General features: G+C 34.8%; 1 protein-coding gene across 1 annotated transcript; it reads left to right on the top strand.

Moving 5' to 3' along the window:
• The first annotated feature begins 8204 nt into the window (after positions 1 to 8204).
• Positions 8205 to 14076, top strand: LOC132600359 (NADH dehydrogenase [ubiquinone] iron-sulfur protein 7, mitochondrial-like). The gene is made up of 2 exons (XM_060313448.1): positions 8205 to 8870; positions 13581 to 14076. The coding sequence occupies exons 1-2, from the start codon at positions 8368 to 8370 to the stop codon at positions 13813 to 13815; spliced, it is 738 nt and encodes a 245-aa protein (XP_060169431.1). The 5' UTR covers positions 8205 to 8367; the 3' UTR covers positions 13816 to 14076.
• Positions 14077 to 14192: the final 116 nt, after the last annotated feature.

The raw sequence follows: 14192 nt of genomic DNA, 5'->3' as shown, positions 1-14192 counted from the left end.
GAGAATCTAAGGTAGCGTAGACTTGGTGTGAGTCTTACGTTTGAGCGTGTGAAATTAGGGCGCGGGCATGGTACGGTATGGTACGGTATTTGAAATTTCGGTTTGATAACTTCGGTTTTCGGTTTCTAAAGATACTATCCATTACCATATCAAAATAATTCGGTATTTCTAAGTTTGGTTTTGGTATTTTTCGGTACGATAATTCGGTAACCATAGTTTGTTTGACTTTAACTTGCATATATACTCACTTAATAAAGGATTATGACTTCGACTTTTTAAGGACGTCTCAATTATATTAAACTAACAAATTACACATGTAAGTACATGCAATTTTCTTTGTTATTCAATTACAAAAAATGACATTTGAATCACGATAGAGTAGTCGAAGTTACAAAGTCTAAACAACATTAACCAAAATTAAGCATTGTCACACCCCATTTTAACCCGGAGTCAAAATTAGGAAGTATGACGTATTGGTGATTCCTGTTTATTTGTTTTATTTTAAGGAGTCGCCACCTAATTGATTTAACGGTGAATTAGGACACCTAAATGTTAACTAAGGTAAAGTTAAAAACTAAACCTCAATTAATAGTCTGCTTAACCAATGTGATTCTAGGTAAGGGCTCTATATTATCCTAAAGGGAAGGGATTAGGCATCCTTTAGAATCCGTTAACTTACGGTTATCCGACCAAACTTAGGTTAATTAATATAGACTAAATGCAAATATAATGTTAAGAAAATAATCTGTAAATTATTGCTAAGTTTTTAAGAAAAAAAAGATGTAATAATACTATTTAAAATAATACTTATAGATATTACTAAGGCTTTAAATAAGAAATACTAGCTAGAATAAGACTGATAGAAGCATATGATAATTTACATAGAAAGGAAATTTCAAATGCCGTTTGGCAAAAGAAGATTTGAAATGCTAAATAACACTTAAAGATATGTTTGATATGATTTTAAATACTAATACTATTTTTAAAATAAAACTTGTAAAAGATAATTTGCATATGAATAATAGTTTTTAATAGAAGACTTCGCAAATTTAAACTTTGAATAAGATAGTGTGATATGAATATGACTATGTAGAAAAATCTAGACTGTTTTTTTTTTTAAATGGGAAGTAAAAGGAAGTGAATTTTCTTTCTCTTTTAATTATCTTTTATTGACTATGCTTAATTAAATGCATGATTGATTTGAACTTGAAGAGTTATTTATAAAATATACTTGAGTTTATACTTGCATATTAATGACGTTTTGAAATGTTTGGATAAAAATATAAAATATGATCCCCTTCCTTTAAAATATATATAATGCCGCTTTGCAACTCAATTATCCCGAAATTATTATACGTTATACATAGTTTTAACATGAAAAGAGGACAAAACTTATGGAATTAATTTTAATCTTCCTTCAACTGACTACCCATTACTAAAACTAAATCTACTAATTCATTAGGATTCATCTGAGTTAATAAAATAAGATAAGGTTAGCCATTCAAAGCAAATAAAAATACACAACAATAAAATAAGGAAGAGAGAAAGAAAAAGATGAAATGGATCCGGCCATTTTAAGGCCCAATTGCTGGAACTGTTCACGTGATTGGGCTTAGGCCCAGTGAGTTTTTTTTCTTTATATTGCTGCTGCGGACAAGGCTGGACACGAGAAGGAAATTTCGTTGGGCTTTTAGCCCAACACCGGATGTGGAAGAAGAACGAGTCCCTCGGACTCGTATGCGATGTTCATGCAAAAAACGAAAAGAAAAGAATTAGTATATAATCAATAATAAGACTAGACGTAAAAAAAAAATAAACTCGAAACAGATTGGTAGATTGTGTATATTAGATGTATATCTAGTGTATATGCATATATATCTTATAAACATAACAGTACATGGCGTGCGCGTATACATTATCGAGCTTTGATAGTATTATCTAGATCAACAAATAACTGAAATACAGAATTTATTATACTACGACGTAGGATTTGCCAAAACCAAGTGCAGAGTTGCAAACTTAAAATTGCAACAGCGATTTGCATCAACTGTATCGAAACACTCATATACAAGACATTGCAGTAAATGGACGCAGCTGCTTACTAAAATTTGTAGTATGGATCAAATATAGTATTGTTCAGTAGAATATTTGTTCCTTTCAATAATATCAAGTATAGAAATCCGCTCTTTTAAAGCGAGGCCTCAAGTTAGACAACTCTTCATCGACCCAAGCGTAGTATCACGTTCGAATCAACGATCTTTGACCAAGTACAGGATGTGTTCATTTTTTATTTTTTTATTTTTTTAGTATAGTGATCTGTTCATTTTTTAGCAAGAAATAACGCCAGCAAGCAGAACCAAGTAGCAGCCTTAGGTAGCAGCAATGAACAGCAGCAAAGTAACATAAAGTGCAACAGGGAAATGCCACAAAGTGAGTTTCAACAGCCATAAGAGTAACTGAGCAGCAGCCCATAACAATTGAGCAACAACCAACAATAGTCAAAACAATGTCTAGCCAAAGACATGGCCCCAGATATAGGTTTGGTTTCAAACAATAAGTTTCTTTTGCCTTCAAAAGCGATATATGGCAGTAGTAACTCAAACAGATAAACAGCAAACCGTCGGTGGTATGTTGTAGTAAACAATAGTAACAGGCAGCCACATATAGGAACAACCACATTAAGACAAATTCAGCATACTCAGGTCCCACTTTAAACTAACTCTTAAGCATACGTAATGACACTATATATCGTTATCATGGATGGCATTTTAAGCTTACTCCAAATTAGACCAGGATTTCTCTTAATCATATCACACTCTATCAGTCTAAGTCAACAAATGATCAAATAGGCTTTATACCAATCTCAGATAACTCATCACTCATTTAACTTAACATTTTATTCAACTAATCATGTTTTGGTAAAAACACCAGCAGACAGGTTCAATTATTCAGGCATGATATAAGAACAACATCAAGTTTTAGCTAGGTTCAAAATGATACCAAGAAATGTATAAGTAACTTCAAGACTTGCACATGCTATAAACTAAAAGATATGGCAAAGGACAGGAAATCAGTCTTGCTCTTGAAGGGTAGAGACTTTAAGCGATCAGTGATCAGATGATTCATTTTTAGTGATTTTAAGATTCAAGATCCCATCTCTGGTTAAACTTTGCTCTTCCTTTTAAGACTCAGCAACCAAAACAATAATCCATAACAATGAATTTATCAAGCAGCAACAGATCAGTCCGAAATTTAAAGACTTAGAATTTAGAGTCATTTTTATTATTGTTTTAAAGCCTACCAGCAGCAGTTGACTGGAAAAGAGAGAATCTTCACATGTCATTTCTATCTTATACAACATGATGTGGGAAATACAAAAAGAGCTAACAATAATCCATAGATGAAATGATTCCTAGAAGTTCTACTTGGTTCAAAATGAATTTTCTGATGTCAAAAAAGTACTGGAACTACCGGTTCTGTTGAAATCTGTTGAACAAGATATTTACACTTAAGAGATGTATATATTTATTCACCATAATTTCCATTCTGTTTCAATGCTCAAGTCAAATAAATGGCTTAAAAGAAGAGCCTATCATTTATACGCAAATCACATTTCAGACCATTACGATCACAGTTCGACTCTGCCGGACCTTCTACAAACAAATTTGGACTTTCCAAATAAGAAATCATGATTTAGACAGGACTTCATTCGACATATGCATACTTAATTGGAATAACAGCATCATTAACATACAAAACAGCTCATATAGATTCAGATTTCCAGGAAAACATAAGCTTTTTACAACCATGATTGAGAGAAGAGAAAAAGTTGACACACACTGGTTTAGAAAGAACCAGCCAGACAATTCCAGTTTCTTTTCATTTATTTTTATTCACCTGTTCACTTCAATATTCCTTATCCCATCAAAATATCCTAGTTTCATGGATCATAATTCACAATCACAAAGGCGACAATAATGACTATTTCTTTCAATGCTCTTCCCATATCTCATTTTTTTCTTCAGCATTGATAACTCAAATGATTACCCAAACTAATACTAAAGTAGTAATCTTTTGGCTGATGACATTTTCGAGACAAGAAAGCATTTCAAGCACGGCAAAAACAGCTTTATGGTGAGGCCTCAAAACAAAACACGCACATCCCTAAGCTCATTTAATGGTAAGGGTATATATCAAGCAAAAGCAACAGAGCACTAAAATGCTTCAATTTTCAGCACTGGAGAACTCTAATGCTTACCCGAAACTAAAACCAAAGTAGTCGTTTAGCCGCTAACTTTTAAGGGAAAAACACAAGAAACCATTTCAAAACAGAGGAAAAGAACACTATCATGGGCTTCAAAATCCTCAAATAACACACACATAGACATACATGCCTGCTTGATTATAGGGATATAAATATGGTTCAGCAATGATCATTTTGGAACTTAAATCACCTAGTCCTTGGCTATATTCATATGAACACACTTATCCAAACTAGAGCTTTTACATTCTAATAGCTTTACTAAACCAATACGTAAGCTTAAAACTGTACCTTAATCTCTATCCTTGAGTTACTTGACACTATACCATCTTAAACTAAACTTGTTCAAACTGAACAAACAGCAAGCAGACTTGACATATGAGAGTAAAGCCAATTAATTACTTAACTTTAATAAAATTACAACTAAATATTCCGCACAGATTGAGAAATACAGAATTAAAATGATAAACATAATGTTAAGACGAAGAAGAGAATCATACACTACAAATCAGCAACCCAACATTAATCTTAACTGAATTAATCTAAACAAGTAAAATTAAGACGAAAGGGGATATTACCTTTTTTGAGTGCAGCGAAGTGAGGCGAAGGTTTCGATCTAACCTCGAACACTTCAAATTCGATGTTGCGAGACTCGGATTCACAACAACCGCAGAACAGACGAAGAAATTGTTTGAGTATTTTTTGATTCGATATTTCGTGATATTGTGACAGCTAAAAGAAATTATTTTGCAAGGGATTCCTTGAACCGAAAATCAGTTATTGAGAAACTTTCTGAATCAAAGATTTCGCTCTTTTGGGGGTTTCCCATCAAGCTCCCAAAAAATCCTCCTCCTTTAACGATTCACTCAACAACTCTTTATAGGTTTTTTTTTGGTTTTGTGTTGAAGAAAGAAAGAGAGGAGTGGGGCAAAGAGAAGTGGGGAGACAGAGGAGCGTGGGGGGGACAAAGATGAGTGGAGAGAGGGAGATGAGGCGCGGTAGGGACGAGGAGCGTGGTGGGGTAGCGGTGTGGGGGTCGTCGGCGAGGTGGGGACGAGGAGCGTGGGAGTGGGGTAGCGGATCGGAAAAGAGGGGAGCGGCGGGGGTGAACGAGAAGAGGAGAGAGGCGGAGAGAAAAGAAAAGGAAAAGGAAAGTGAAGGGAAACCTTTAGGGTTCCCTTATTCTGAAACGGGAATGGGCTGGACCCAGTCCATTTGTGGACTGGGTCAAATTTTGGACCGGGTATTAAAAGAATGGGCTAATGAATTAAAACCTGGACTGGTCTAAAAATTGGGATCAAAATATGGGCTAGTTAAAAAACATTTATGAGTTGATTGGACTTTGATTCGGGGTCCGATAAATCAGAAATACGGACTGAGTGCACGAAATAACTTGTGTTAAAATATTGCTCAATATGAGATTATGCTCATTAATGCTCAGATAAAAAATGGCGTTGTAATAGCCGTGCAATAATATTTCGAAAATCCACAGTAAAATAAATACTATTATTTAATTATGCAAAGATAAATGCGATGTGTGTGCGTAAGCTGGTAAAATGTCGAAATGATAAAAAAAAAATTGTGAATTATAGTAATAATAATAATAATAATAATAATAATAATAATGATAGTAATCGTAATAGAATAATGAAGTGCCGGTATTGATAAGAGGCTAATAATTTAGTAAAAAATAAATATATATATTTTTTTAATTTTCTAAAAATATTAGAAGCGTAAATAGGTATTTTGGAGGAGAGGCGGGACAAAATTGGGTGTCAACAAGCATAATACTTAGTCCTGTACAATTTTACACCAAAAATTCCATTTAGTGACATCCAAAATCTAACTTGAATGAGATGTATTTAATTGTACAAAAACTATTCTATATATTAAGTCGTTTGGTAGCTAGCTAAAATTATCCGGGATTATAATCTTGGGACTAATTTATCCCACCTTTTGGGATTATTTTATGCCATCTAAAAGATGGTATAAAATAATCCCGGGATAAGTGGGATAAGGTGGGATATCCCACCCTTGGGATTATGCTTCATTTTGTACTGTGTTTGGTAGGAGGTATAAATATATTCTGGGATAAATTTATACCTCCTACCAAACACGGTACAAAAAATTAGTGTTGGGATATCTCAGCCTATACCATGCACCAAACGACCCCTAGTATTAAGTATAATATATATGGATTGTTTATGTAGTATAAACTTCGGTACGGTATCTCGGTATTCTTTTTATAAATACCGAATACCGTACTGAATATCAAATAATATTAAAATGCATACCAAATACCATACCAAATTCCGTAATATCGAAACCGCGGAATTAAAAATTTCGGTTTCGATATGATATTCGGTATATACCGTACCATGCCCACCCCTATGTGAAATAATACCTCCGGTTTAAAATAAGTGTTCACTATCCGTTTGGTCATAAGAATTATTCATTTTTTTGTCGGAATTTTTTTCATTTTAAAAAAAAAATTGTGTTTGGCCATAAAATTTTCAAATACAATTAAAAAACAATCAAAACCTTATTGAAAAAGTAAATTTCAACAACGGCACACTATTCGCAAAACCTATGGCCAAACCCAACTTCAACTCTAAAATTTCAATAAAAAGTGAAAAAGTTTTTGGTTTCTATGGGCAAACACCAACTTAATTTTTAGCACATTCTTTAAAAAAAAAAACTAATTTCTAAATAAAAATAGGTATTTAGACTAAATTACTCTTAATTAAAATTTGCATAGTACATTAACTGGACACATTTAGATATATCACTTAGTATTTAATAAGGACAAATCTGAAAAAATAGAGTTAATTCCTTCGTAATTATATAAGTGAACACTTATTTTGAACCCAAATAAAGCTAAGCGGACATTTATTATATATCATGAGGGGAGTAATAGTTATATCGAGTGTCTATATTAAACTAGTATCTTGGTACGTGTATGCTAACTCAATATATAATTTCGTCAAAATAGCAACAACAACAAACAATATAATCCCACAAGTGGATATAGGGAGGGGAGATTGCACGCAGACCTTACCCACCTTGAGATAAAAGCATTTTTTCGATAGACCCTCGGCTTAATTTTATCAAAATATTATTGATAAATAGCGACTAAAGCATGTATCACGAGTGAAATAAGTGTGTTCAAGAACATAAAAATAATTATTTCACTCAATATCCCTTTCCTGGAAAAACAAAATCTTTTTGTCAAACCTCAACTTATAAAAATTGAAACTTTATAATTGCGTTCTAGAGTTCGAACAAGTCTGGCTATAAAATTTCAACACACTTTTTGAAAATTGGGTTAAAACACTAGATGATATACAAGAGTTTCACCTTTAAACGTTTCAAACTCTAACACATTTTTTCTATAGGTCAATTTCAAACTCAAACAAGTGTGATTTTAGTCGTTACTCGTAAAAACTTCAAACTTCTAACATATTACACTAGACTAGAATATTTTGTGTGTTATAGGTAAGACTGCTCTTATCCAGATATTCCCTCCGTTTATTTTTACTTGTTCAGTATTCCAAAATTAGTTTTTTACTTGTACTTGTCACTTTTAGCATATCAAGAGAAGACAATTTTATTTTTCATATTTTACTTATAGTATTAATTACTCACTTTAAATTATTTTTCAAATTCAATAAAAATATGTCCTAATTAATATGACAACATTGATAATTATGTATTTTATTTACTATTTTTAAATAATGTGAAAAGTTCATCAAAATAAAAGTGAACGAGGGAGTACTTTGTCTACATTAAAAAGTGATGCAATTACTACTGAAATCAGGAGTCATGACTAAAGTTAAAATTAGCGATCCGAAAAGTGGCTACGTATTTGCAAATTTCTCCAGCGAAAAGCAGCCCCAAAAGATCTTAGAAACCGGGTACCCATCTTTGCTAATAACCATTAGATCACTGCCGCGTGTCTCCATCTCCTTCATCCCAAAAAAAACAACACCAAATCCCAAAAGTATTTTTCAAATCAAACAAAACCAAAAACCTAATCGCCTCTATCATCCTCGGAACCTTCTAGAAGCCGGAATTTCACCGGAGCTCTCCAACGATCGTATCGGAAAATGGCGTTATTCGCTCGAAACGCGAAATTGCTCACCGGAACGACACCATTTCTTCAAAGAGCAGCGACGATGACGTCACTAGCCACAAACAATCGCGCACAACCTCCGGCGATGACGTCACCGGCCGGAATATCTAAACAAGCTGAATATAACGCTAAAATGCTCGCTACAGCGACGCCGTTTCTTCAAAGAGCAGCGACGATGACGTCACTAGCCACAAACAATCGCGCTTCACCTCCGGCGATGACGTCACCGGCGGGAATATCGAAACCGGCTGAATATGTGATATCTAAGGTCGACGATCTAATGAATTGGGCTAGGCGTGGTTCAATTTGGCCTATGACATTTGGATTAGCGTGTTGTGCTGTGGAAATGATGCACGCTGGTGCTGCGCGTTACGATTTCGATCGATTTGGGATTATATTTAGACCTAGCCCTAGACAATCTGATGTTATGATTGTTGCTGGTACACTTACCAACAAAATGGCACCTGCTCTACGCAAGTACGTATAAATTTCCTCATTTTTCCGGTTTTTTCCATGTAGCACCTTGTTGGGATGATTGTTACATATTGTTTCATAATGTATTGTATTGTATTGTACTGTATTGTATTGTACTGTATTGTTTTGATGAATACATGTTTGGATAGATTGTATCATTTCTGGTTTTTACATAAAAGCTAGGTTAAAGGATTAAATACGATTATTAGATAATAAGTAAAGATAAAATGAGAAGAAAAAATAAGGTATTGTCTTCTGGATTGGCGTGTTGTGCTGTTGAAATGATGCATGCTGGAGCTGCGCGTTACGATTTTGATCGATTTGGGATTATATTTAGACCTAGCCCTAGACAATCTGATGTTATGATTGTTGCTGGTACACTAACCAACAAAATGGCACCTGCTCTACGCAAGTACGTATAAATTTCCTCATTTTCAGGTTTTTTTCCATGTAGCACCTTGTTGGGATGATTGTTACATAGTGTTTCATAATGTATCGTATTATGTTGTATTGTATAACCTATGCGTACATAAGAAATGTATTGAATCGATTCTTTTTAATGAATAGATCCGACCGCAACTTCGAATATGGAATTTAAAGGGATCAAATAGGAAAGGATACTCTGAATTATAGAACTATAATGAAATATACAATCAACCAATATTTATCGAATTTGAAAGAGTCAGAAGAATGGTTTGTACTGTATTATTTTGATGAATACAATGTTTGGATAGATTGTATTGTTTTCAGTCATTATATAATGCTACACATCAGCAAGTTGAAGGATAATCCTACAAGAAAAGTAGGTTATGGGGTAGAGCTATTATAAAAAGGTAGGTTAAGGGATAAAATAGGATTATTAGATAATAAGTAAAGACAAAATGAGATAAAGAACTAAGGTAACGCACAACATCCCTCTATGACGTCACCGGCAGGAATATGTGATATCTTAGGTCGATGTCTGATATGCTTACAATATTAGTAAATTCGTTTAATTAGTTGTTGCTCTCTTCTCTGTTACAGTCTCCCAACCCTCTTTTTTTTTTGGTAAAGTATTAAAATTTTATTAGTAAAGCATCAAGAAGATGCAAGGTTACAGATAGGTGAAAAGCTGCTTCAAACAGAAACATGAAGCAGACTCAGCAAAAACTTGTAGAAAAGCAATCTAAAGATAGTCCATCTCTACCGAACTAGAGAAAGGGAGCTAACAAAATCTAGAAAGTTACCCACACTGTTTACAGGAGCAAAAAAATGCCAACTAAAAAGACTAACTAAACACCTAGACTTTAGAGAGCAAATAGGAGTTGAGATTCCTTCAAAGCATCTGTTGTTTCTCTCCTTCCATAGGGTCCAAAAAATTACTGCTGGGATCATTCTCCAGATTCTTTTAATGGATTTGTCAACTCTCCAGAGTATCCAGCTAGCATATGCATCTTTGATGTTGAAGGGCATTACCCATTGTAGACCAAGCATAGAGTAGAAGAAAAACCAGAGGCTAGCTGCTGCAGGGCAGTGCAAAAATAGATGGTTGACACTCTCATTGGTCTGCTTGCACATGATACACATGTTAACGACGATTACGCCTCTCCTTCTAAGATTGTCTTGTGTTAGGCATGCTTCCTTCAGTGCAGTCCAAGTGAAGCAAGTAACTCTTTTTTTTCCAGGTATTTTGTATAGTCTTAACATAGATATGATGGAGGACGATCTGGATTGTAGTATTGTAACTGTTCTTTTGGTGTAGAGTAGAGGAGCACTGTTGCTGTGTAATGTATAGGGGAATAATGTGAGAATTGGACAAAACTTCACCGCGCTTTGAATTTTATTGGTAGAATGTTTTTAGTAGGACTCAGAATGAACATAGCTCACAGGAGCGGCATAGTTCATCACCAAGTGGGACGACAATCAGAATAATCTGGTATGCGAATAATGCAACATGTGTTTCACCAGGCTTCTTTAAACTGTTGCTGTTAATGTTCTCTAAAGAACCCTAACTAAAGTACATGTGGTTTTTTGTGCAAACACGCTGAAGAATTTATCTGCAAATGTTTTGCACACAAAATGCTGAAAGCATCGTACTGCTTCTTCTTTTTAAGGAAGGTAACAATAATATAAATCATTAGCACAAAGAGAGTGCTAAGAGTAGGAAAAACATTTACAAGACACCGAACAAAAAAGCCTTGTAGCCGGTTACAAGGATCCTACGGTGTTTAAGCTAGAAACTACATCATCTGAGAACCTTCTTTACACCAAAAGTGAAAAAGAAAATACTGTTCGTCTTAATCTTCTGCTCAGTGCTGATAATATCTTCAAGCGTCTTGAGTTTCTCTCCCTCCAGATGGTCCATCAAATGTATGTGGGATTAAACTTCACCAGTTCTTCTGCCTTGCCATGTCCCCACGATCATCCCAACTGGTTAGTAGTTGCCCAGTTGTTTGAGGCATAGTCGTACTGCATCTTTTGATGACTGCTCATGTTAATTATTGGAAACTGAGTGTTCCCTTATTTAAAACTCTCTTTGGCTAATAATGTGACAAAGTTGAGCATTTAAATGTGGTGTGTCAAATAAGTATTGTAGCTGGTATTGGGATGAGCAATTTGCAGATTGTTAGGGAGATTAGCATTCAATATAACGAAGGCGCACACAAATATTGGATGACCTACATTTTTCTGCTGGTATAATGACTATAGTCTGCCCTCTCACTAGTGGTGTCTTTTTTGTCTTTTTCAATGGTCAGCTAAATTAGTCATTTGATTATTGACAATGATAAAAAAGACATGAATATAGTCGGTGGGTTATATATATTTTTTAACTGCTTCACTTTTGTTGGTATTAATGTATCGTATTGGTCAACTTGTATATTTGTTGTGGTGGCCTTCCTCTCTTTACTTCATTCTGTCTGTCACGTGTTGATGATGACATTTGTCATTGGTTTCCTGCCTGTTGGTTCTATAGCACTAGGATTTTGTACTTTAAAGGATACGACGTTGAATGTCAATGTGAAACTTAGAAGTATTTATGTTATGCAATAAACTCGGGGAGATCAAGATTTATGAGTGTATCATTGTCTTGCTATGCAGTATAACAATTTGTGGTAGGTTAAAGCGTAAAAGAAGATGGATATGGGAGCTTCCTTGAATTATACACTTTATTGTCAAAGATAATAGGCATAAAGGTTTAAAGGTTTAAAGAATATGTATGCATGTATACAAGCAAACATAATTATAAGCACATTGATTAATTTTCTTAGATAAGATAAATTTATGCACAGAGAATAAATTATAGGGACAAAATATATAAGAAGTGGAATTACGTGAAACTGTGAAGTAAAACCTATACAATTTATCCAGAAAATTTAGTGAAGACTATACTAATCAAGATCAAACTACTAATATTTATTGCGCAGCATCTTCCTCCTTAAGACTGAGCCCATCGGTGCATGCTTTAGCACTAAGGTGGTTGCACTAATGTGCTGCCTAGGCGAGGCTAAGCGCTGCAAGTAGGGTTTAAACGAGCCTTTGAAAACACTCATTAATGGCCTTATAAAAAAATAATCATTAATGGGACATAGAATCAGTCTGAATTTGTCACATACATTTGGGCGGATCTGGCTACAGTTGGGCAAAAGAAAGTGATGAATATGGAGTAGCAAAACAAAGTGATTTCTACTTTCTGTTCTTCTCCATCCTTTATTTCTTTAGCGTTGCCCTTTACACCAGGGCAACTTGTTTGCTTCCATTCGAGATGATAATAAATAATATCTAAAAGTTTTTTTATTTGCATCGACCGATATCTTAAATCAGAAGCTTGTTTATGTTTCACTTGCTTTTTGAGAATGGTAAGAATTTTATTAATTCAGCACTAAGAAAGTGCTGTAAAAATGCTCCTAGGGCTATGATGAAGTGGTAATAGTGTAACTTATGATGTGTTGGTTAGGCATGTGTCATGGGTTTGGATCCTCATTTAGACAAAAGCCTAGTAAGTAAGTTGATAAGAGTAGAGGGGTGGGCCATTAGCCACCGAGTTTTGAACTGTTCTCCACTAGCCCTCGGAAAATTTTCAGTTATAAAAAGAAGTGATCCTATCAGGCTGATGTGATTATGTTTTTACCTAAAAAGTCATGGTGTTTTTAAATTATAAAAAACGCCCTTGACTGATTGACGTTGATGGCTTATATATAATCAAAACAAAACTGCTCCCTGTTTGAAACAAAGGATTGAAACTATCTGGACCCTTGAAAGTTGTACTAGCATGCTCAAACAATTATCAAATCTTTGTTGGAAATTTTCACCCATTACGTTGAGCATTCCTATTCGGCTTGTCTGATCTTGTACTTTCTCATTCTCTTCTTTGCCAGTTTTCTTTTAGACCTCTCAATTTAGCATCCTAAACTTGTGCGCCTTTGCTCATCTGATCAAGCAGCACACCGAAATTCTCCAAAATTCCTTTACTTTATTCTGCTGCAGGTGCATTCCCAGTGTGTTTAGCCTGAATTTTACATGTTACATTTTCTAGACTTTCTTCGATGTCTAAGGAAATCTTGTATGTCTGTCACCTCTGTGGAATTTTGTAGTTAATGACTTGAACAGCTCAATCGTTTAGACCTCCCTTCACCGAAAAACAGAATAGTTGAAATGATGATGGTAATTTTATGTAAGGGTACCCTTTTTGTTTTAGTGAGTCAAAATATTAAGCCATATTGCATTTTATTGCAGGGTCTATGATCAAATGCCCGAGCCAAGGTGGGTCATTTCAATGGGGAGCTGTGCAAATGGTGGAGGATACTACCATTACTCATATGCTGTCGTGCGAGGCTGTGACAGGATTGTCCCTGTCGACATTTATGTTCCAGGTTGCCCACCTACTGCCGAGGCCCTTCTGTACGGAATTCTTCAACTTCAGAAGAAGATAAATAGGCGCAAGGATCTCCTTATGTGGTGGACTCAATAAGAGCTTTATATGGCCTTTGCCAAGTACTTACTATGCAAGGGGAGAGATCATCTTGTTTTTCTTTTGAGTGAACTATGGGTCTCTCTGAACCTTCTATGCTTATTTTGTATGTTAATCCGATATATTTAGTGGTACTATTTAAGCTTTCTGCAGTTGGTATTTTAATAAAGCTGCTATGCATCCTCTAAAAACTGAGGAATGGATTGCAGCCGAATTCAAATATTTTGGTTGTGAAGTGTAATTGATAGATTGAAACTTGAACCCATTCTTGATGCATGGAAATAGTTGCTCGGTCGGTGTTTACACCGGACTATATCACTATAAGTTTACTATATTTGGTGATAAAATTGCATTAGTTAACTATTGCCAAGTGATAC

The sequence above is a fragment of the Lycium barbarum genome, chromosome 6 (assembly GCF_019175385.1).
Source record: "Lycium barbarum isolate Lr01 chromosome 6, ASM1917538v2, whole genome shotgun sequence".
NCBI lineage: Eukaryota > Viridiplantae > Streptophyta > Magnoliopsida > Solanales > Solanaceae > Lycium > Lycium barbarum.
This window is presented reverse-complemented; position numbering and strand designations above follow the sequence as displayed.

Coding starts and splice junctions, on each gene's coding strand:
- LOC132600359 (XM_060313448.1), top strand. CDS start 8,368: ATGGCGTTATTCGCTCGAAACGCGAAATTGCTCACCGGAACGACACCA. Junction 8,871..13,580: donor ATGGCACCTGCTCTACGCAA/GTACGTATAAAT, acceptor ATTTTATTGCAG/GGTCTATGATCAAATGCCCG.